Source organism: Neophocaena asiaeorientalis, unplaced genomic scaffold (assembly GCF_003031525.2).
Source record: "Neophocaena asiaeorientalis asiaeorientalis breed wild unplaced genomic scaffold, Neophocaena_asiaeorientalis_V1.1 scaffold327, whole genome shotgun sequence".
Classification (NCBI taxonomy): Eukaryota; Metazoa; Chordata; class Mammalia; order Artiodactyla; family Phocoenidae; genus Neophocaena; species Neophocaena asiaeorientalis.
The window spans coordinates 8,624,305-8,649,351 of record NW_020174560.1 but is presented as its reverse complement, the minus strand read 5'-3'; the positions used below and the strand labels follow the sequence as shown (position 1 = coordinate 8,649,351).

General features: G+C 43.6%; 1 protein-coding gene across 1 annotated transcript; it reads left to right on the top strand.

Moving 5' to 3' along the window:
* The first annotated feature begins 2,188 nt into the window (after nucleotides 1-2,188).
* LOC112408018 (WAP four-disulfide core domain protein 3-like) lies at nucleotides 2,189-21,105 on the top strand. Its single transcript, XM_024757525.1, has 5 exons — nucleotides 2,189-2,273; nucleotides 4,580-4,681; nucleotides 11,793-11,891; nucleotides 18,827-18,931; nucleotides 20,960-21,105. The coding sequence occupies exons 1-5, from the start codon at nucleotides 2,189-2,191 to the stop codon at nucleotides 21,103-21,105; spliced, it is 537 nt and encodes a 178-aa protein (XP_024613293.1).
* The last annotated feature ends 3,942 nt before the right edge of the window (nucleotides 21,106-25,047 follow it).

The following is a 25,047-nucleotide window of genomic DNA, read 5'->3' as shown; positions in this document are numbered from 1 at the left end:
TTATATATATGAATATTATTGAGCCATAAATAGTGTAGTCTTTTTGCAGGACAATTTGGCAATATCTTCCAACTTTACCATAGATGTCTCCTTTGTATTTCCATGTTAGGGCATCTATTCTGGGAGAAATACTGAGATAGATATAGATATAGATAAAAGGAAGCACTACAAAGTGTATGATACATATCCACAGCAAATTGTTTGATAATCAAAAAACCCACAAACCTGCTAAATGTCCAGCAATGGAAGTTTGGTTAAATAAATTATAAACCATTCATATAATGGAAGTTTAGATAGTAGTTATTTTTTAAAAGGAAAAGAAGATACTAACCTGGAAAGCTCTCCAAGACATCATGTTAAATGAATAAAGCAAATTAATACATATAATTTCGTTTCTGCAAACAAGGTATATATTTGTATATACACATATGTGTGTATGTAAAAGCATAGGAAAAGGGTTTAGAAAAACGCGACAAACTGGTAATATTGATTACCTCCTGCAAGGTTACTCTGGATATATCTGTATTGTTTGAATTATTTAGCACATTCATGTGTTTGTTGTGTGGAAATGAACTTTGACAGGTTATATTAACTAAGTGATAATCGTCCCGTCTCATCACTTTTTGAGAGGGATTCAGGAGTCCTCTCCTTGCCAACCGTGCTGCTCCAAAGGATTCTCCTGCAAGCTCTTTGGGGCTGTCCAGCCCCGGCCCCACGAACAAAGCCACGATACATAGCAGCCTGGGATCCAGCCAGCCACCTTGGGTTTGGATCAATGCTGACCAGCTGCTGTTCTCTGTGCTGCCTGCAGCCATTAATCTCCACCCTGGACTGAGCTCCCCCTCTGGGTATCCTGGTCCCTCCTTCAGATTGAGGAGTCATTCCTGGGTGCTTACTACCCTTTGCATCTGCAGAGATTCTGAGATCCTGGGTGTGAGCTCACTGCCTGAGATGGCCAGTCTGAGCCCTCCTCTTGTGGCTTGCTGAGTCTTTCTCTGTTCTCAGGGTAGCTTGTCCAGGCCTCCCCACAGGGAGTCCTAAGGCATTTGTCCAGGCTCTGACCACCAAGGACAACGCAGACTTTCTCTTCATTCCCACGGTCATTGGGGTTTTACCTGCATACGCCTTTCTCAAAGATTTTGAGAATCTTTGGATAGGAAAGAGGGTGGGCTCCTTCCACAGGCCCCTGTGGAATGTTTAGTTGTCCTTCTGCTGTAGTTCTGCTCATGTAGCTCACCCACACAGCCTTCTGTCCAGGAACCTCTTGGTATGGAGCAGAATAGGCTCAGAGAACACCAGTCACCAAGAGGGACCATGTCTCTCAACCCCCAAGGGCCGTGCCCAGCTTGTGATTTTTATTTTATTTATTTATTTTTTAAAATCAATTTATTTATTCATTTATTTTTTGCTGCGTTGGGTCTTTGTTGCTGTGCGCGGGCTTTCTCTAGTTGCGGCGAGCAGGGGCTACTCTTTGTTGCGGTGCATGGGCTTCTCATGGCGGTGGCTTCTCTTGTTGTGGAGCACGGGATGTAGGCTCACGGGCTTCAGTAGTTGTGGCTCACAGGCTTTAAAGCGCAGGCTCAGTAGCTGTGGTGCACGGGCTTAGTTGCTCTGTGGCATGTGGGATCTTCCCGGACCAGGGTTCGAACCCATGTCCCCTGTCTTGGCCGGCAGATTCTTAACCACCAGGGAAGTCCCAGCTTGTGATCTTTATACATCACTACCATTGTGGTTCCACCCTCAGCCCTGGGAACCACTCAAAGCACACATTCACCATCCTTGTGTAACCGGTCCTGCAGGACACCCTAGATGGGCCCTGACAAACAGCACCTGGCTTCATAATGTAAGCTCGCACTCTGAAATTCTAATTTACACAAAGAAAATTCTTTTCTTTGACCACAGTTCCCAAAGGCACCAGGGAAACCAGGGGCAAGCTGTGATGAAGCAATGAATGAAGCGCTAACAATGTTCCCGAGCTCTCCCATTAGGTATTTGCGTCTCCAAGAAACCATTCCCTAATCTGAGAAATCAGAAATCAAGGAAACTAGAACATCTGAGGGCACTCCCTTGAGGGCTTATATTTTGATACTCTTCCAGATCTTCTTCCTCCTGCCCCACACCCCTTTCTGGTGACACTGAGAGTATAAAATGGGGCTGGGCTCTGCCCGTGGACCACATAAAGTTCAACATGAAGACAGGCACCATCTTTGTTCTGGTGGCTTTCATCGTCACGGGGCTGGAGGTGGCCTGTACTCAGAGACCTGCTTTCGGAGGTGAGGTTGCTGAGGGGATCCTCCCTGAGAGCAGAGAAGGCACAGAGCCCAGTGTTAGACCTGGGGATGGTTTGGCACGGAAGCTGCTGTGTCCCCACTGCAGAGTGGAGATTCGGCATTGATCAGATGCATTTCCTTTGATCTAAATGAGCGGTCACCCTGCATTTCCCATTCCCCTTATCAGATTGGGTTGGATCTGATATGTATCTCTAAAAGAGATACATGTGGTTTATCTTACCATTTTGGTTGTTATTTTATTTACTGTTGCAGATATCTTTGTTAGATACATAGTCTTTTGCATTTAGAATGGGTTTCATTTTTCTATTAGTTACCTTAAACTAAGACCTTTGAGTACCACCCTTGGTCCCCCTTTTTTTTTATTATTACCTATAGGTTTCCTGCTATGAGTAATAGTCATAATGAAATTAGCTAATTTCCTTCTTTCCTTCCTCCACACTCCCCTACCCCCAGCAGCTGATTTTAAGCAATATCCTTTCATTCCCACTTAATCATATTAAGGTACTTATCAAGCTTACTCTGCTTTTCCTATGTTCTTTCCTTCCCCCTCCCCGATTTTTAATAGATATATTGTCAAAACATATAGCTACTTCATAGACTCTCTCCATAGACCATTATTAAGTCTGAATTCTACTGTAAGTATATATCTAATGGCCTTACTAGTCCCCGTTTTTTAGATACATAGTCTTTTGCATTTAGAATGGGTTTCATTTTTTGTTCTATTAGTTACCTTAAACTAAGACCTTTGAGTACCACCCTTGGTCCCCCTCTTTTTTTTTATTATTACCTATAGGTTTCCTGCTATGAGTAATAGTCATAATGAAATTAGCTAATTTCCTTCTTTCCTTCCTCCACACTCCCCTACCCCCAGCAGCTGATTTTAAGCAATATCCTTTCATTCCCACTTAATCATATTAAGGTACTTATCAAGCTTACTCTGCTTTTCCTATGTTCTTTCCTTCCCCCTCCCCGATTTTTAATAGATATATTGTCAAAACATATAGCTACTTCATAGACTCTCTCCATAGACCATTATTAAGTCTGAATTCTACTGTAAGTATATATCTAATGGCCTTACTAGTCCCCGTTTTGATGCCACTCCAGTACTTTGGTTGGCTGGTGATCAGTCTCTAGTACATTCCTCAGGAAGTTCCCATGGGAACAATGGCCCCAGTCTTCTCCATCAGTCACCTCATTGCTTCCTGCGGATTTCTGCACAGAGGCAGATGCCTCACTGCTGTGGTAGGTGACGGTGGTTTGTCTCCTTCCATCCACTCATATTGTGGCGTTTGAGGGGATACCTTGTTCTGCAGTTTTGTTGTCTATGTGTTTTGAATTTTGCTATTTTGATTGCTCTGTGTGTTTTGAAGGGGAAATTATAGAAGATTCAAAAATTATACCAACTTACACAACTAAAACCACCTTCCCAAAATCTGACGTTATTTTTTTGTAACAACTTCTAACTTTCTCCTTTGTGAAGTGTCTGTTCAATCCTCTTGCCCATTTTTCTATTAGGTTATCAATTGTTACTATTGATTTGTAAGGGATTCTGGATACAAGTTGTTTGTTGTATATATGTATTATAAACATTTCCTCCCAATGTAGCTTTTCTTTTCACTCTTTTAATGGTGTCATTCAATGAAGAAAAGTTCCTAATTTTAATGAGGTTCCATCTACCTATCTAGTTTAATATCTAGTCAGCGACATTTCTGTAATATTTAAGAAATATTTGCCTATCCCGAGATCATGAAGCTATCTATTATAGTATCTTCTAGAAGCTTCATTGCTTTACCTTTCACTTCGGTCTATAACCCATTTGGAACAGAGTTTGTAGTGTGGTGCGAGGTAGGGGACAAGTTCCTTTTTTTCACATGGACAGTCCAGTTAATCCAACCACACTGAAGTCCTGTAACTTTGTTTAAAATTGTCTTGATTCTTATTTTGATTATTGTTGGTTTGGGAAACTTACATATAAACTTTTAGAATCAGCTTATCCATTTTTGTGAAAAATCCTTCTACGATTTCTACTGGGATTGTATGAAATTTCAATTTGGGAGGAAACTGGTGTCTTTATAACACTGAATCTTTTCATCCATGAACATGACATCTGTCTCCATTTATAAGACAGTTAAATTTTTTTCTTAGTAATATGGTGTCGTTTTCTGCACATAATTGGTTAGATTTATTTCTAGGGAACTGATGGTTTTTGAAAGATATTGTAAAGGCATTGAGAGTATTTATTTTCTAATCGTAAGACTTCAAAGCTTCTGTGTCTTTCCTCTCGCCAGCAATCTGTGTGAAGGAGTGTTCAGAAGACAGGGACTGTGAAAGAGGAAAAGAATGCGTGGAGATTGGCTGTGCACGTATCTGCGCCCCACAGACTGAAAGAGGTGAGCCCTGACTTTCTCCACCCCAGCCTATCCTGGGAGAATTAAGAGCTTGGTGTTATCTGAACTTGCACAATTGTGTGATCACCCAGAGAAACACACCCGAATGCCTGAGGTGTCCCTCTGTTCTTGCCCTTTGAGGGAAAGGTTGGTCTCAGATCATTTATCCCAACATTTTCAAGTTGAGAATCCTAAAAAAAAAAAAGAATCTCATTTAATTTTTCACACGGAATACGTATTTATTACAGAAAAGTCAGGAACTACGGAACAAAATGATGACAAGATGTGCCTGTAATCTTATTACCAGGAGGTAAACATAGTTAGTTACATGTATGTTCATATCCTTCCACAAATATATTCAGGGGGTATGGTGCCAAATAATCATGGCATCACACTCCACGAACAAACATCTTTAAACTTTTCTTTTTTCTTTTTACTCTCAATAATATGTAGTGAATAGCTTGCTACAAGCATGGACATATTTACAACTCTATTTTTTTCAAAGACATCAAAGCATTTTTACTGTGAATGTACCACATTTTGTTTACTACTTCTTGACCAATGGGCTTTTAAACTTCTCTAATATTTTACTATCAAAGGGTTCCCTTGAAACTAAATCGTTCCGTTTATAACTTGATTATTTCCTTAGGAAACATTGCTAGAAATGATATTGCTGACTCAAAGGGCATGCATGTTTCTTTAAATCCAAAGATACTTGGCCAATTTGCGTTTGTGAGGATGTATTGTTTATGTCAAAAAGCTTCATAAACTTCAAAATGCTGGGTATTGTAAGGTCGGATCTTAACAAATGGCACGCGAGAAACAGAGGAAAGTTTCAAGTGAGCTTTATTGGGGAGCGCTCCCGGGCGAGGTTCACTGGTCCGAGAGAAAGGGGCCAGAGAAGTCGCACCCGGGTGAGGGTGGGGCAAGATTTTATAGGGGAAGAAGGGAAAGGGGTGTGGTGAATCTGGGAGGGCGCAGGGTATTCCTTATTTGGTGGTCTTTTCGGGTATCCTGGGGGACCGTTAGTCCCGCCCCTCGAAAGGCGGGAAGGCTGGGCTGGGTTCAAAGTCCCCAGGTCAGTTCCTGGAGCTGGGTGGTCCGGAATGTCTCCAGGGCAGTTTCTGGAACTGGGTGGTCCGGAGAATTTCGGTCTGATGCAACCTGTGAATCTGATTGTGTTCCCCTGCCTCGGGCCAGTTGGCCTTACAGGTATATTTTAATTTTAAATTACATGCAACTTAAAAACAACTTCAAAGATGTTTATGAAATGTTTTTAGGGAATGTTTCAAAGATCCTTTGCCATAAGTTGGCATCCCACATGATGGGAAAAAAAGTGAAAAACACATATTTGGCAACTTCTCTGTGCCAGATCTTTTTCAAAATACATTATTTTGTTTAATCTTGAGAACTTTAGGTATGAAAGATATAGGTATTCATCTCACGTCCATTTTACAGATGAGGAAACTAAAGGATGAACCAAATATATATTTTTCTTTTTCTCACCTTACCGTGATTCCTGTCCACCCTCTTCCTTTTTTTTTTCTATTTTTCTATTTATTATTATTATGTCATATGGTAGTTCTATTTTTAGTATTTTAAGGAACCTCCATACTATTCTCCATAGTGGCTATATCAATTTACATTCTCGCCAACAGTGCAAGAGGGTTCCATTTTCTCCACACCTTCTCCAGCATTTATTGTTTGTAGATTTTTTGATGATGGCCATTCTGACTGGTGTGAGGTAGTTTTTTTTTTTTTTTAACATCTTTATTAGAGTATAATTGCTTTACAATGGTGTGTCAGTTTCTGCCTTATAACAAAGTGAATCAGTTGTACGTATACATATGTCTCCATATCTCTTCCCTCTTGTATCTCCCTCCCTCCCACCGCATGTGAGGTAGTTTTTTTGGTTTTTTTTTTAAGTGTTTGGCCACACCCCACGGCATGTGGGATCTTAGTTCCCCAGCCAGGGATTGAACCCATGCCTCCTGCATTGGAAGGCAGAGTCCTAACCACTGGACTGCGGGGGAGGTAGTTTTGATTGTAGTTTTGATTTGCATTTCTCTAATGATTAGTGATGCTGAGCATCCTTTCATGTGTTTGTTGGCAATCTGTATATCTTTTTTGGAGAAATGTCTATTTAGGTCTTCTGCCCATTTTTGGATTGGGTTGTTTGTTTTTTGATACTGAGCTGCACGAGCTGCTTGTAAATTTTGGAGATTAATCCTTTGTCAGTTGCTTCATCTGCAAATAGTTTCTCCCATTCTGAGGGTTGTCTTTTCATCTTGTTTATGTTTTCCTTTGCACCCTCTTCCTTAAGTCACTTGGATCACACTGCAAACAGTGACGCCAAAAAGTGCCTTAACAGTGCCCCCAACTTTCACTAAAGATCCCTGTCCTTCTCCAGCTCCAGGGAAGGCAGAGCCTGAGCGCCTGGCTCAGGAGCTGTCTATGGTGTTAGCTAACCTGTCGCCATCTGCTGGCTATCACTGTCTAGTGCATGACCTACCCAATCAACACAGCAGTACTGGCTAGAACTGATGAGGTGGAAATGTCTGTAAATCTCACTTTTGCATTTAATGTTCATTACACATTTTTGAAGTAAATATTATTACCCGTATTTCAAGTGCTTGGAAACTGAGTCTCAGAGAGATTATGTGCTCATCCCATATCAGGCAGTTAATAAATGGCAGAGGTGATCTCTTCACATCCAAAGCTAGAGTACTTCCCAGCGCACCACGCTGCCTCCCGAAGAAATAATAATGAGGGGACATTATCCACATGGTTCTGTACTCTCATCCACATTCAAACTATAAGAAAAAACCCACCCCACCTCTTTGCATGGAGTGACCACAAGTGTGTGTCAGCTAACTGGCCACACTCTGACTCATTCTCGTGGCCATGCTCCCCACTTAGATCTCCATCCTGCTCAGACCACCTTGTCCTGTTCCCTGCAAAGCCAACTGGAGCAAGCCACCTCTGTCCCAGTGGGGTTTCCCCACCTCTGGCTGGCTGACTGGACTTCCCCTGCGACTCCCCTCCTGACTCTCACAGCCCCTCCCTGGGGAGCCACAGGAGGGGGCAGTGGGGGTTTCTGATGGGGAAGGCTATTCCTGGGACTGACGTCATTGTCCTGGTTTGTGGGAGAGCACGGCTGCTAGCTCCACAGAGCCTTGGCAGCCGTACAGTGTAACGAGGAGATCTGAAGCCGCACAGACCCCATTTGAACCCTGGCCCCTCCTTTTCCTAGCTCTGAGTTGGGTACACGTTACTCACCCTAAAACGGGGATAATAGTTCGTGCCTCACAGGGTCACTCTAAGGAGTGAATGAAGTTGTGCTAAATACTTAGCCCGGTGCCTGGCACTTAGCAAGTGCTCAATAAACGGTGGCCAAGAAACAAGTGAAGGGTTGGTGCCAGATATACACCTGCCCCGAGGCTCCCTTGGTCAAGAGGGAGCATTAGCACCATGTGGAGGTGAAGCTTTCAGGGCCTGGAGTCAGACAGACATTCTCTTGGCTTTAGGCTCGGCCGCTTACTGGCTGTGAGATCGTTTCGTGAGCTTGGGTCTCCTCTCTGTGGACCCATAGACAAGTCATTAGTAAAGCTCAGAGCGCCACCTATTTCTAAGGCTTAAATATGTATTTCCAAATGGCCTCCTAAGGACCCTTTGAAAACATTAGAAACGTTAAAACGTAACATAACGGAGCTTTTAGTATGTAACATGCATAAGGACACCATGCCTACTGGATTCAGTTATGCCACTAACTGGAAGTTTATGCTATTACTTACAGCTCTCTGTGCTTATATTTGAAAAGAGTAGCACAACACTTAATCATTTTATAGACAATGTATGGGTTTCATGGGGACTTGCTAACCGTATGCATTAACCCTGCGGTCTGGTCCTGCCTGACATGTACAAGGCTTAGGAACCTGGCCCCAGGAGCTTGGGCTGCTACATCACTCCGTGGCTCTAGGTCCCAACTCTGGTTTCCTTAGGTGCTTGTGACATGGACTGGAGGTTGAGGGTCAGACTGGGAGTGGGACCTTCCAAATTCTGTTAACCTTTAAAATCTCAGAGGCAGCCAGGGACTCAGGAAAGACCAAGACCCCTGGTTGCCAAAGGCCCCTTCTCTTAAAGGGATGAATGAAAGATTTTTTTCCTTTCTCTCATCTCTGCCAGGGTTTATATCTCCCCTATTCCCAGAGCAAAGAGAGTCCCATTAGATTTTCCTGCCTACAATTGTCTCCCAATTTGTACTAAGGGGTGGCTTGGTTCCAGACAGGGAAACCATAGCCTCAAACCTACAGAGGGTGAGAAATCTTTACGGTAGCAGCCTGTGTCGAAAAACAGGCAGTCATGACAGGCTGGATGGAGACCACCACTAACTCAAATGACACTTTTGGGAGAACTAGAAAAAGGCCCCTTACACCAGACAGAGTCCAGTGGGTGCCCAGTTTGGTAAACAAACACCTTTATCCATTATGGAAAAGTTGCCTCTCCCTCTGGGCGGAGGACTTCAGAAATGAGGTCGAGATGTATTACAGTCCCACTCGTCCTGTCAGCAGACATAATTGTGTGGCTCACAACCTGTAAAACCATACGTGGCAGCCCTGGCTAGAGTGGATGAGGGGGAAGCATGCATTCCTTGATTTCTCATAACATCTTTTTAAGTTGTAGCGTCATGCTCATTTCATAGACATGGGAACTGGGGCTCAGAAAGGTGACATGACCTGTCAATACATGGCAAAGCCAGTCTCTTTAACTTGAAAAAACCTAGAACATTTTCATACACCCTCCCTGCAGGAAGTACCCTTCAAGAGTCACCAGTGGCCCACTTCTGCCTCTTTCTTCATTCATTTCCTCAGGGCACAGAAACGCTAAGGACAAATGACCCAGCATCTTTGCATATGGTGTGTTCTGTTTTTTTCCTGTAAGTCCCAACCGGAGCAAGTGGGCCCTGTCCCAGAGGGACTTCCCCGTGTCTGGCCGGCTACCTGGCCTTCCTCCACATCTCCCCTCCCTTCCCTTAGTCAGGACCCATAGCCCCATCCTGAGAAGGGCTTCTGATGGGAGCAGCTATTCCTGGGGCTGTCATCACTGTCCTGGTTCGTGGGTGAACACAAATGCTAGCGCCACAGAGACCTGGGAGCAGTAACGAGGAAGCTTCTTTTCAAATCTTTCCTTGGAATCAGACTTACCAGATTCTGTGTCAGCTTTTTTCTGTCTCTGTGGTCTTGTGCAATTTGCTCGAGCTCCCAGAGCCTCAGTTTCTGTACATGGGGTTTATGAAGACCTACCTCCTAGAGACCTTGTGACAAATAAATGAGATCACAGATGTGACTCACTTGCCTAGAGCTGGCACAATAACAAGGGCTCACTAAATGGTAGAAAAAGTCCCTGGGAGCATGGAAGCCAGAAATGCCCCATTTCTGAAGGTGCCCTTCATCGAAAGGGAGCATCACCCTCATGTAGCTGTGAAACAACAGGATGTCCAGAGTCCAAAAATCTAATTGAATCCCAGCCTCACCACAGGCCCTCCACTATTATCACCTATGTCTCTCTTTGGAGGACAATTAACAAGCCTTCAATCAAACCCACAGCCCTGAATACCTTTAGGCGTTTTGATTCATATTTTCAAAATCACCCCATGAGGACAATGTAATTATGTAAAAAATGTCAGGCAACCCACACGATGGTTGATTATCCAGTTAACTCAGTGATTCTATTAAACTGTTTTGTAATTTATTGGGTACAATAGGTTCCATGTGTGTTTGAAAAACCAGCAGTGTGTACTATTTGACAATATGTGGTGTCTAGAAGGATTTACCAGCCTTATGCATTAACTAATTCTCTGACAGATACACAGTCACTCTGGGAAGAAACATCACATTCTGAGCTCCTGCTATTTGCCAGGCAGGTCCTGAGATTATTGCTTTTAAATCTCAGAGGTACAGTAGTAACAAATGTCACTGTTATACAGATGAGGAAACTGAGGCATACAGCAGTGAAATGACTTTCTTGTGGCCACATAGATAATGAGGGAGAGCCCAGGTCTGCCTGTGAAGCATATTGAAAGCCCTCTATTGTGGCCATTTGCATAAATTAGAATATATCCTATTCTCTTGTATAAAGTATCCTATCATGCATGACATACATCTTTTAAAATTTAACATAAATTGTGGACATCTTTCCATGTCCACACGAATACATCTCATTCTTTTTGGATTATGTGAGGACTAACGAATAAGTTTACTATAATTCATTTAAACCAATTCCCTTTTGGTCATCCTTCTATTTGCGTGACATTTTTTGCTGTTGCCCAGGTTGCTGTAATGAACGTGATTTTATATTTTTGTCCATAGGTGGAAATGTTTCCTGTAGAATATATTTCTTAGGAGTGAAATGAAAAGGTCAAGGTTATTAACATTTGTTTTCATATTCTCTCCCTTTCCTCTCCTCTTTCTCCCTCCCTCTCTCTCTCCCTCCCTGCCCTCTCCTTCCTTCCTTCTTATACCCCCTCCCTCCCCCATCTTCCTCATTGACCAGAAGGACTTTCCCCTTTTCTATGGGATGAGACCTCACATCATGCCCAGCATCTTCTCTCTGCTCAGAGCTCTAAGCCTTGTGTGTGTTAAAAGGCGCTTCTGAAATTTCGAAGAATTTTTCTCTTTCAGCAGAGCCTGTTGTTGTCTAATTCAACAAAGCGTAATTTGAAACTCACTGCCGAGCCCTGGCCCCTTTATTCCAGGCTGATGTGCCCTCCCCACGAAGCAGTGGCTGCCATTAACTCTATGAGTTGTGGGCGGGGGAGGGCAATGGGCAGCCAGAAACTAGGAAGAATTGGGAACAAAAGATACATTGAATCAACATCTCGGAGTGATATCATCTCATTACATCATGTACATTGTGAAAGCATTCTTTAAACTGTAAAGTTCTATTCAGATTGTGAACTTTTTTGCAATAGTAGACATTTTATAAATTATATAATTTGTTAAAGTGATAAAATGTAGATGCTACCTCGTAGGAAGGGCTCTATTCATTCTTTGCTCCAGCCCCTTCCTAGTACCTGCTCCTGAGACTTAAGTTTTTGATGTATCTTCTCTGGCAGGCTATTGTGAGATCCGGTGCTGGAAAAACTGGAACTGCGGAGCCAGGAAATGGTGCATGCGGAAGGGCTGTAGGAAAGTCTGCACCCTTCACAATGGAGGTAAGACCAGGAGCCCCGCCTGATTCCCCAGCCAGCTGTGCCAGGGTTAGCCCTGCCTGGCCTTTCCAAAACTGTGCTGCTGATCAGAAATGGGACAGAAACCCATCAGTGTTCCTGGGGGCTCTTCCTCCACTCTTGCCTTTATAGGGGGAAAACAGGTGAGAGAGCCATGTGCCCAGCATGTCATTAATAAATACCCCTTAAAAAGACCTTTAATCATTTCCCTTTTTTTTTCTCCAAGTGAAGCTCATTATATAAAAGTCAGAAACTACTGATGAGCCTATATATGTGTATATATGTATATACTATGATTATGGTATGATCATTATATATATATGGTATGCTTATATAATCATAATATTTTGACTGTCTTGAAAATAATGAACACTTCCACAGCATTATACTTATTATCTGTATTTATATAAATATTAATGATATTTACTATTATTATATTTTTAACCCAAAAAAGCCATTCCATAAATACTTTTTTGTCACTTAAGTTTTGTTGGGAGCATCTTTCACTGTCAACACAGTATATTTCATTTTACTTTATTTCACATATTTAATTATTAAATTTAATAAATTTAATTAAGTTAATTTACTGTATCCCACCATATAGAATATACTACATCACCTCAGTAAATCACCTTCTAGTGGACATTTCAGGTGGGATTTTGTTTTGTTATTTTGTTTACTGTTGCTATTCTAAGCCATACCTCAATGCTGGTTTTCCTCACTAGATTTTCTGTACCTCCTTATTATGCCTGAATGAAGAAACTGAGGTTTCTTGGGTTAAAGTGACTGTGAATTGCTTGTGGTTATAAAACCAGTGAGTGGCTAAGTCAAGATTGATGCCGGCTCCGTGCTTGGCAGAGTGGGAGGTGCAGGGCTGGGCTCCGGAGCCTTCAAATCCCACCTCTGCAGCTCACCAAAGTGGGGTTTAGGGCAAGTTACTTAACCTCGAGTTCCTCTGCTGCAACATGGGTCAACACCTATTGCAGAGGGTATGGTGAGGACTAAATGTGCTAAAGTAGATCATGTATTTGGCCCTGACCCTAGCACATAATTTTTTTTTTTTTTTTTTTTTTGCGGTACGCGGGCCTCTCACTGTTGTGGCCTCTCCCGTTGCGGATCACAGGCTCCAGACGCGCAGGCTCAGCGGCCGTGGCTCACGGGCCCAGCCGCTCCGGGGCATGTGGGATCTTCCTGGTCCAGGGCACGAACCCATGTCCCTTGCATCGGCAGGCGGACTCTCAACCACTGCGCCACCAGGGAAGCCCGCACATAATTTTTTAAAAAAATTAATGGTAGGGAAAAGAACGGAGTAACAGGAAATACTGTTAAGTAGGAGGCAACACCACATGGGCTTAGGACTTTATTTCAAAACGTTGCTCTGTGGACACTGGGGAAATGTATGTAATATTTTTAACCCCCAGTTTCCTCATCAGGGAAACCCAGAAAATGTTATCTCCGTTACTACATCGTGTGAGGATTAAATGAAATATATGAATGTATATAGTACTGTCAGCCTTTTAAAAGAAAAAGGTAAGCAATTCAGCCAGCAAAATTGAGTTTATTCGAGAATAGCAGAGGAGTTGCAATTGGAGACAAGCAAAATGTGGCAAACCACGGGCAAGTCTGGAGAACAAAGGAGAGCGTGCTTTTCCAGAGGACAGGAGGATGTTGGGAGGGGTTGTTTCGTACAGCAGTTCATTGGAGGAAAGTGAGAGTCTGAAGTGGTGGTAGCTTCTCATTGGCTGCAGGTGAGGGCGGCTCCTGGCCGCGGCCAACAGGAAATCTTCCTCTTTCCTGCTGGAGGACGCAAGCTGCCATGAGTGGTACCTGCATGAGAGCCCTTCCTTCGTGGTTTCCTCGCTCCTATTTTGCGTTAGGTTTCCTTAACACGTTTTTCACAGTATAAACATCTGGAGAAGCAGATGTGCTCAGAAAACCAGTGACTCATTGCATGGGGCCGCCCTGTGGCAGAACTCATGGGAGCTGGGACAAGCAAAAAGAATCTTAGCATCCACTCCTCCTCTGCCCTCTTTTCCTCCTAAACCTGGCTAATTTAATTCAGGTCACCCAGAAGAAAAAAATGAAATAAAAATCGGAAAAGATGGGGCTTCCCTGGTGGCGCAGTGGTTGAGAGTCCGCCTGCCAATGTAGGGGACACGGGTTCGTGCCCCGGTCCGGGAGGATCCCACATGCTGCGGAGCGGCTGGGCCCGTGAGCCATGGCCGCTGAGCCTGCGCGTCCGGAGCCTGTGCTCCGCAACGGGAGAGGCCGCAACAGTGAGAGGCCCGCGTACCGCAAAAAAAAAAAAAAAATCGGAAAAGAACAGATGAGACTCTTAGCTTGGGCACATAGTTTGTTGGATATGATCAGCCTCTACTCTCAAATTATTTGTGTAAGAAACTCCACATTTCAAATGAGGAATCTATCCTGGAGAAGAAATAGATGCTACAGGAAGCCGGTGTTTGTGCACTGGCTCAACTGGCAGAGTTGTTGCAGAGATTATTTGTTCTTTTCTTCCTTTAACGTCAAAGCTCTGGAAATCTTACAGGAGATGAACTCATTCACGAAACAGTCCCACCAGACCAGAGAATAAGTGCATGCAGGGGTTATACCATCCTCAAGACAGGAGCCAGGAGCTGGAAACCTAGGGCCTGAACTCTCCTCCCATCAGGTCTGGGGACCTCTGACCAGAGCCCCAACCCAAGGACTCCCAGCCAGACTCACTGGGGGTGAGCTGGTGCCTACATTAGCTTGGTTTCCCAAAGCCACAGGGATGTCAGTCTCACTGTTGATCAGTGGTGTCAGTTTCCCTGCAGGCTGCTGGGATTTGACACTTCCTTCTCTTGCTCTCTGCTTCTGGGGCACACAGCAGGGTGGCCCCAGTCCCCGTCCCCTGAAAAGGCTTTGGTTGCACATTCTTTTTAATTAGGCTCACTCTTTCAGGGCACCACCCCCCCACCCCGCAATCTTCCTAGCAACGTTTCTGCTCAAGTCTCTGCACAGCTGGATAAGAAGAAAATTTGAGAAGTCCCCTAACAAGTTACACCCCCAATTGTTCCCCAGATTTGCCCTCAAGCAGTGCCCCAGACCAAACCTTTGCTCCCTCAGGCTGAATTTCTTCCTGCCCAATATGGTTTCTTTATATGTAAGTTGGTGATAATTAAGGTCTTGATACTGATATGTGACTCTAAAAGCACAAGTAGCAAAGTCAGTCAGGTCACTTAAAGAGGAGACATTCTTTTGAACCAAAAGGCCACTGCTTACAATGAGCACCTTGCAAGCACACCCTCAGCTTCACTGCCAAGGAAAGGACCAGGCTGTGCTTCTGCTGCAGTCAGGATGACAGAGGGTCTTCATCCTGGATCCGGAGAATTTAATGGTTTCTTCACGTCACTCGGTTTCACAGCTTCAGTGACACAAGGTGGCTTTTGCTCAATGAGCCTTTGATCAATTACTCCTCTACCTTTCTAAGTATGTGGTACCTTCATCCCTCTAATCCCAAGGAAGGGAAGAGGAGGCAATAGAGTTAGCCACGTGGTGGACTTGAGCCACTGGAAACCCCTGGTGTTGGCTGCTGGCAGTGCATCTGTGATGGTGTCACAAACAGCAAGAGACCTCAGGAGGCACCAGGGTTTGGGAGGCTGAGAACCAGCACCATTTCCTTGGTGAGAGAGGCCTGAACTGGGAACCATGTAGGTAGAATGCCACCCTATACACCTAGGAGTGGAAAGCCATCTTTGTAGGTGCAGTGGTGGTCAGCATGGAAAAGGTTACTCTGGTCTGCAACAGATGCCTGGGAGGTCAGGGATGAGCATAGTTCCTCAAGTGTTTGTTTGTTTTAACTTACTTAATTAGTTTGGCTGCGTTGTGTCTTCGTTGTGGCACACGGGATCTTTAGTTGTGGCATGCGGATCTTTAGTTGCGGCATGCAAACTCTTAGCTGTGGCATGAGGGATCTAGTTCCCTGAGCAGAGATCGAACCCAGGCCCCCTGCATTGGAAGCGCAGAGTCTTAACCACTGGACCACCAGGGAAGCCCTGTTCCTCAAGTGTTTATGGGTTCCTACCCTGAAGGCTGACCATTAAGCTCCCCCGCCCCCCAAAAAAGTCATTGTGCCTCCCAAAAGACACATTGGACCCTCAGGCATGTGAGGCCCCAGCAGAACCAATCCAAGAAGCCACGAGGGCATATGTGTCTATTGGGGAATCACAGAGAAGGTATTGATTCAATATGGACTTTGGGGCCAGGTCCTCCCGGGTTCCAACCCCAGAACCACCACTCACAAGCCCGGACCGTGGGCGAGTCATTTATGTTCTCTGAGCTCCTATTTCCTCATTTCTTAAATGGGAATGATACATAGCTCAACAGCTCTTTCTTGTGTGTGCAACTTTCACACATAGGAATTGCTCCGTGCGTATGAAAATCCTTCTGTTTTCCTGCTCATCAACAGCTTTGGCCAAAAAGCTGAAGGTCATTTCTCTGAATTTTCTTTATTTTCTTAATATATGTTCCTTTGTTTGTTAAAGTTACACACTTCTTGCCAAAATTAAAATGTCATAGACGAAACAAAAAGGGCTAAATCTGCCTACAGTTCTATCCCCTTTGAATAATCACCATTGATTGTTGGGTAAACATTATTTCAATGTCCTCTATGAATATGCTAATATATACTTATTTTTATATGTCCTGTTTCATTCTCCATTACACTGTGTGATATATGCCATGTATAAGTGGGTCCATTGCCTAATCTCTGCCATGTGTATGGTAGCTTCCAGATATCCACACCTAAGGCTTCTTTGTGTTCACTGAGGCTTTTATTCTTTTTCTTTTTTTCTTTAATTTTTTATTTTACATTGGAGTATAGGTGATTAACAATGTTGTGTTAGTTTCAGACGTACAGCAAAGTGATTCAGTTATACATATACATGTATCTATTCTTTTTCATATTCTTTTCCCATTTAGGTTTTTACATAATATTGAGCAGAGTTCCCTGTGCTATACAGTAGGTCCTTGTTGGCTATCCTTTTTAAATATAGCAGTGTGTACATGTCAACCCCAAATTCCCTAACTATCCCTTCCCTCCACCCTTCCCCCACTGGTAACCATAAATTCATTCTCTAAGTCTGTGAGTCCATTTCTGTTTTGTAAATACGTTTATTTGTATCATTTCTTTTTAGATTCCACATAAAAGCAATATCTTACGATATTTGTCTTTCTCTGTCTGACTTACTTCACTCAGTATGACAACCTCTATGTCCATCCATGTTGCTGCAAATGGCATTTCACTGTTTTTAATGGCTGAGTAATATTCCATTGTATATATGTGCCACATCTTCTTTGTCCATTCCTCTGTTGATGGACGTTTAGGTTGCTTCCATGTCTTGGGTATTATAAACAGTGCTGCAATGAACATTGGGGTACATGTATCATTTCGGACCATGTTTTTCTCCCGATATATGCCCAGTAGTGGGATTGCTGGGTCGTGTGGTAGTTCTATTTTTAGTTTTTTGAGGAACCTCCACACTGTTCTCCACAGCAGCTGTACCAATTTACATTTCCACCAACTCACTGAGCCTTTTCTGATGTTAGAAATCTGTGTGGAGGACTGCCAAAGAGACTGGGACTGTCGAGCTGGAGGACAATGTATCAAGAAGGGATGTAGTCGAGTCTGCTCTTCAGTCCAGGACCCAGGAAGTAAGAGCACACAGCCCTGCCCAGGTCCCCAAACCCTGCACAACACAGAGACTGTGTGCTTAGCTCTGCCGAGACTTCCCTTCCTTAGATGGTTAATTTCCAGGGTCTCTGCTTTCAGGCTTGTCCTTCCAGAGGGAAAAGCATGTCACAGACCTGTGTGTCCTGACTTTTTGAGCACAGAAACTTCTTCTTTTATTTTGTTACACAACTAGTAATGTTCATTATAAAAAAAAAACTCAGAAATACTACTAATTAAAAAGATAAATTATCCAATGGATAATAATTATCCACTGGATAATTTATTTTCCATAAATTATCCCATTACCCAGATAACCACGTTAACCTTTAAAATAAAAGCTTCCATGTTTCATACACACACAGATATATTTTTTCAGATTTAACAAGGAATAAATGTTTGTTTTGTGGTTACTGCATGTCTGGAACTGTGCTGAGTGCTGGGAGATAGTTAAGGAGAAGTCTTCGTCCTTAAAGATCTCATAGTAACAGAGATATAAACAAACAACCAAAAATCCAGGATATATGATTTTTACAAATATGGTGTTACAGCCCATCCCTGATCAATAAACACAATTCTATCACACATTTTAAAAAGCTTCATTGTTTTCCAGTATGATATGCCTTCTTTCCATGCCTTCTTCTATTATAGAATTAGATAATTATCATTTTGAGTTACTTTTTAATAACAAGGACAAGATAAATGTCCTTGAGCTAAATCATATTTCTTAGCATAAATTCCTAAAAGTAGAATGGCCAAATTACATTTGAAAGCTTTTGATATAGATTGCTATATTGCCTCATGAAGACACCTTTCAACACCAAAAAAGCTATAGCCTCACTCCACATATTTGTAATTTAACAGACAAACATCTACTCGCATTGTGTATGTATATATCTGTGTTATTGATGTGTTTGTACTTATATTTGTAAAAGCCAAGAAAAGATTCCAGAAGGAGCTACAGGAAATAGTAGATATCTCCTGGGAAATGGGCTGGTTGGGTTGAGGGAAAGAGAAACTTCCTTTTTACTTAATATAGTTGAGTATTTTTTGTTTTAAAAACATACTACTTTTAATATAGTGCAAAATAGGTAGATAGCTTGTCTATATTTTTTGAATTGGATAAAAGGTTAAACAAACAAACCTTCTCACAGCCCTCCCCTGTTATCCTGTCAGGCTTAACAGTTTTCAGCTGAATTTTTTCTACGAGTAGATTCCTGTGAGGAGGAATGCCAAGGACCCTGGGACTGCGCTATAGGGAGCTGGTGTGTCAACAACGGTTGTGGCCATGTCTGCATGCCCTTAGGAAACCCAGGTAAGCGCTGCAAGCCCAGCTGTCCATGTCCCTGACTAACTGAATGCTTAACCCTGCCAGGACAATGGCTCTTAGGCCAGCTGCACAGAGAGAGAGGAGGCAGCTATACTGGGGCCACTACTAACCTCTGGGAGAATTAGAAAAGAATAGAATTCTTCCAAGTCTAGAAGACCATGAAGACAGATTGATAATATCTTGCTTTAGAAGTATTTGTAAACTTGAAAAAGCTGGAAATACTCTTAAAACAAAAATGAAATAACGTTAAGGTACCAAATTATTCTTCAACAAGGTCTGGAAAGAACACGGTTATGAACAAGTTAGCTGATATCTCACACCCAAACACACGTCCACACCGGCGTGAAACACACAGGTCCATTCATTCAGTCCACCAGCATGTACGCCTGCCCAGGCGGATTCTTGCCAGCCATGGCTGGCTGGTACTCTTTCCCCACAGAACCTTCAACTCCCTAGGATTGATCCTTCAAGCCTAGGATTGATCTTCGCTGCTGTAAGTTTGGTGGGTGCATCAAAGTGGCCTGGGAGTGACTTCCCTGGTGGTCCAGTGGTTAAGACTGCAAGCTTCCAATGCAGGGGGCCCAGGTTCGATCCCTGGTTGGAGAACTAAGATCCCACTTGCTGCATGGCACAGCCAGAAAACAAACAAAAACCAAAGTGGTCTGGGAACTAGGGAGGCTGTAGAGTTAAGACTGGGTGTATCATCCAAGGAACAGCTTGCTAACACACCTCTACATTGTCTCAGGATCAAGGACCACACTTAGATGTTTTGGGGTGGGGGGGAGACAGAGGTGTATGTAAGGAAACCCCACAGATGAAGGAGATCTCTGCCCAACATGGAATAGAGAATTGTCAACCACCATTTCACTTGATTCACAAGAGTGATAGCCAGCCTGCATTTTCCATGTTAGTTAGTCTACCCTAACTCAATAGGGTAGACTGTTTTGGGGGGTGATATACAGCAGGGGTTCTCCCATATCAACACACATAAGAATGACCTTGTGAGGGGTACTTCCTTGGTGGGCCAGTGGTTGAGAATCCATCTTGCAATGCAGGGGACACCGGTTCGATCCCTGCTCGGGGAACTAAGATCCCACATGTCACGGGGCAACTAAGCCTGCGCGCCACAACTACTGAGCCCACACACCACAGCTAGAGAGAAGCCCACGCACCGCAACGAACGATCCCGTGTGCCGCAACTAAGACCCAACGCAGCCAAAAATAAATAATAAATATGGATTTTTAAATGAATGACCGGGGGGAAGGCTTGTTAAATCCAGATTGCTGTGCCCCAACCCTAGAGTTTCTGTTTCAGTAGGTCTGGGGCGGGGCCCGAGAATCTGAATTTCTAACAAGCTCCCAGGGGATGCTGAGTCTGCTGGGTCAGGGGACCCATTTTGAGTAGCACTAGATACTGGATTGGGGATCTTAGTTCCCTGACCAGGGATGGAACCCGGGTCACAGCAGTGAAAGCGTCACGTCCTAACCACTGGACCAGCAGGGAACTCCCTTTAAACAAAACAAAAACAAAAAACTTGAAACCTGGTCTTTTGTCTTTTATCTAATATTTCTTTCCAAATGCAGTCATCAGAGCCCTATACTAGAAGTAAGGCTGGTGGTGGTATTAGTACCCAGTCTGATTTTCACACTGTGGGACTCAGTGTTCATTGGCGCCTGAAGGCACATAGAATTGGTGAGAAGTTGTTTCTGTTTGTGATCTGGGATTTAATTATCTAGTTTCAGCTGGAACAAAAAGAAGGGGGTTAATGGCAAAGCTCTCTCCTCTTCTCCCAGGATGCTGCAGCTGCTGGTCATCAGTGTGTTTTCCCACACACAAAACAGTACTGTGTGCCTCCAAGGTTTAGAAGGGGGAAAGATTGGGGGCATCCGGAAGGGAAGAGGCTAAAGGTCCATCAGGGAGTGAGACACTTCAGCTTGCTCGCTCTCAGCACTGGGTCCCACTCCCTTCTACAGAGCCAGCCTGGGTTCTGGCAAGACTGTTTTGTTTTTCAGATGAACAGAGACCTGGAACTTGTCCACAGCTGACACCAGGATCGTCTGGAACTTGTGTTGAAATGTGCAGAGGGGATGAATCCTGTCCCCTGGGACAAAAATGCTGTAGCAATGGTTGTGGACACGTTTGTCAAACCGCTGTTTGAGCCGTGAGTATAAGATAGAGAGCTGCTTAAGGGGAGGATGAGTCCCTGCTGGCGTTTGCTAGCCCAGAAGGGACCCCAGCTGCCCCTTTGCTCACTGAAGTCTGGGTGACTTGTGGAGAAAGCTGGTTGGTAGCAAAGAGCAGGAATTTCTGGAAAGTGACAAAATTACCTTTGTATTTTAGGAGGAGGGCTTCATTATCCGTTCGGATGATAATTGAACCTTGGCCTCCTTCAGTAACTGTTCCCAAATGTCATCTTTATTCTAAGAGCTGTGCTTTCTTACCGACCCCAGGATCACAGGATGTGGATCTAAAATAACTTGGTTTAAGTGTTGAATTGTGGCAATTGTTTGAGGAATCATGGGGTGACTGCTTTCAAAATTATCTTTCTTCTTAATAAAATGATTTCTGTAACATTATCAAACCTGAGTCATTATTTCTATGTAAGATTTCTAGTTCACTTACATTAGTACCTCTACCTCCAACGAGTATTTAACCCCAAGCTATGGACCCTCTCTCTTTTTCATCATCCATCACCATTCATGTCCTCTGTTTCTTCCTCAGCCTTTTCCCTGAGACCAGCCCAGGCACTCAGCACTGCCTGTAAATCCAGCCACACTTCCCCCAGAAAATTCACTCTCCCAACAACCAAGATTTCCACTTATCTTTCTTCAGCTCCCCGTCTCATCTACCTCTCACTCCAACTTCCACCATTCAGGTCTCACCGTCTATCTCATCTATCCTTCATTAGGAAAAGAACTGCACGTTTGCAAAAATGTCCTCCTCTTCTATCCGCATATATGTGTATCCATTTACTCTGCTTTATCCCCAGTAATAATGGAAAAAAAAAATGTTCGCTACTCCTATTTAAGTCCAACCCCTCCACTAACATTCTTCTTTTCAAATGAAAGACTTCTCTAATTATTATCTCCAGTACTGTAGACGTCTCCCTTACTACTGGATCCCCCCCCTTGTCGCACACCTATGCCTTGACTCCATATTTCAATCCAGCTACCATCCGCTCCACAGCTGAAACTCCAGCTATCATTGTCTGTCTATATTTGCTTCTCTACTTCCTCATCACTGTTTCCATCCCCTATTCTCTCCTCAAAGGGCACGTCTCCCTCTTCCCTCTGATTGGCTCCAACCCCCATCTCACCTCACTCCAGGACTCCAACCAAGCTTCCTGTGGTCTACCACACACACTGAAACTTGGATAATGCCACTCACGTAGTCTGAACATCACCTACTACTGGGACCCTCTGAGCAGGGCACAAGGAATGGAGAGCTAGCATGCCCCCAAAACGAATCATCTCAGGACTTAGTAAAGTAGCAGAGAGCCTATTGGGCCCCCAGTCTGGAGGATGATGCCCAAAGGAGTGACAACTGGATCATGGTTCTTTTCTTGGTACCAAATGCTCCATAGAGGTTGTAAAGAATAGCCTCTTTCTTTTAGGAGTTTCAAACCCAACCGAGAGTAAGGAAACATTTAAAGGAGAAGGAAAATATTTTATTTGATATATTTTTCAGCTTTAGATATTTCCCCTACATTGTTTCCTTATCCTTACAACAGCCCTATGAGTTGAGAATGCCGAGCCTCTAACTCTTGATGAAGAAACATAGAGAGATTAATTGTCAAGGCCATATGGCCAGGATGTAGTAGAACCTGCATTTAAATCCAGATTTTAGTGGCTCCAAAACTCTCTCTTTTTCTTATACTATACTACCTCCAAAAATAAAAATGCAGGATGCATATTTATCTGCAAATTTAATTCCAGCCAACCACTTTGAAAGCTGTTGTACTCACCACCCTCCCACAGTGGGAAGCACTCATAGTGTTGGGGCCTTAGGAATTGACACTGCAGGGTTTCCTAACACTTGGTTAGTGACTTGTTACAGGATCTGTGTTAACATTTGGGCGACCAAGCACTTGAAAGACCTGGATCAATTACACAGTCTCTGTGCCAAGCTAATTAGTCCCTAACAGAGAGGCTATGGGTGCTGGGTCCTCCTGAAACTTTGAGCGATAAAGAGGGAACCTCTAAGGTTGGGTTGTGAGAATAGCACCATCTCACCTGACCGTGGATTGCAATGTTCCTGGAGTCTAAAGTCTACATGAGATGCCTGGGGAAGCAGTGCTTTCTGGCTGGTACATTTGGATTTGTGCAATGGAAAGTCACTGGTGGCCCAAAAATCTGTACTTATTTCCAGCTGGTCCAACTCCAAAATATTTGTCTACATTACCCTTTTTCTCCTCTTCACGGAACGTCACTTTCTCAATATCATGCTGAAATCCCAGGGCTCACAAATATTCCCTCTCCTATGCCAATAGAATGCACAACAGGGTCACCCCAAAGTCGTTGAGCCTCACAGCCTATAAGGAAGGAATGAAATCACATCTGAATTATAGCATAGGCTGGCACTTCTTAAATGCAAGAAGAATGTAGTATTCCATAACGGCTGCACTATCACCACTATTCAGGAAAAATAATAGTGACTTTAAGAAACTGGAATTCCCCCCCCCCCCCAAAATAGCCCTTCTCTTTAGCAGTGGAGTGTGTGTGCGTGTGTGTGCGTGCATGTGTGTGTGTGTGTGTGTGTGTGTGTCGGATGGTTGGGGGGAGGTGCAGGGGGTGGTTAGGGGCAAGAGATTAAATGGATTTGTCAAGAGTTTTGTGACTAGGGAAGTTCCCTGGTGGCCTAGTGGTTAGGATTTGGTGCTTTCACTGCAGAGGCCCGGGTTTGATCCCTGGTCAGGGAACCATCCCACGTGCCACGTGGCCAAAATACAAAAAAAAAAAAAAAAAAAAAAAAGAGAGAGAGAGTGATGTGACTAGAGTTCACATTGTATTAATTAGCTGCTGCAACCAATAAATCCCCAAATCTTACTGGCTTAACTCAGTTATGGTTTATTCCCCCCTGGCGTGAAATCCAAAATGGGTATTCTTGAACTGCAGGCAGTTTTCCTCCAAGTGGTAATTTGGTAAGTGGGCTCCTTCCATATTGTGGTTTCATCAACCTCAACATTTGGCTTCCAGGATCACTTGCCTAAGTGCTTCAGGCTAACAATAGGAAGAAGAGGATGGATGGCGTGGGTTTGGGGTGGGGAGGGGAGTTAAGGGCTTTGCCCCAGAAGTGGGGCACATCACCTCCGCTCACATTGCCTGGAATTCAGTCACATGGCCATGGCCAGCTGCAAGGAAAGCTGGGAGCTGTAATCTACTGTGTTCTTAGGAAGAAGAAATGAGTTTGGTAAAGTCATTTACCCAGTAAGTCTGACACTCATGGGTTGAGTAGGCCTATCCTAGTGGTCAGATAGAGCCATCCTTGTAAAATAAAAGTTTTTCCAAACAGTTTTACAAAAGGAAAAATGAAAACTTATACAAAAAGCTGGATCCACATTTCTGAGAACCTGTAATAAAGGGAGGCCTGAGGATTCTGTACAAGGTAGAAGGAGGGAAAAAAGCTATGATACTCAGAAATGGGGTTTTCCTTCCATCTGAACATGGCAGGAGGCTTATTTACCCAAGGGAATTTCTACTTGTTAGCAGTTCAAGTAGTGTGACCCAGTGAGGAATTCTAGAGAGTTCCATGGAGGCTTGGGGGAGAAGACGAGAGGGTACCAGTGCCCATTCTTACATCAAGCCTTGAGTCCTGTAATATTAATATTTGGGTCTAGAATATAGTGAGTGGAAATGTGTAACGAAAAGGCATAAACAGTGTTGGATGGACGAGAGAGCTTAGGATTTGCAGTCAGAAAGACTCGGGTAATTAAGAAGATGTGTGAACCTGGGGAAGTTATTATCTCCCCATGTATGAAATGGAGATAAACCCTGAGAGTATTTTTTATCTTTAAAAGGAGTGGAGATAATGTGTGTGTGTGTGTGTGTGTGTGTGTGTGTGTGTGTGTATAGAAATAATTATATGTATATATTATAGGTAT

Coding starts and splice junctions, on each gene's coding strand:
- LOC112408018 (XM_024757525.1), top strand. CDS start 2,189: ATGAAGACAGGCACCATCTTTGTTCTGGTGGCTTTCATCGTCACGGGG. Junction 11,892..18,826: donor CTGCACCCTTCACAATGGAG/GTAAGACCAGGA, acceptor TTTTTCTACGAG/TAGATTCCTGTGAGGAGGAA. Junction 18,932..20,959: donor CATGCCCTTAGGAAACCCAG/GTAAGCGCTGCA, acceptor TTTGTTTTTCAG/ATGAACAGAGACCTGGAACT.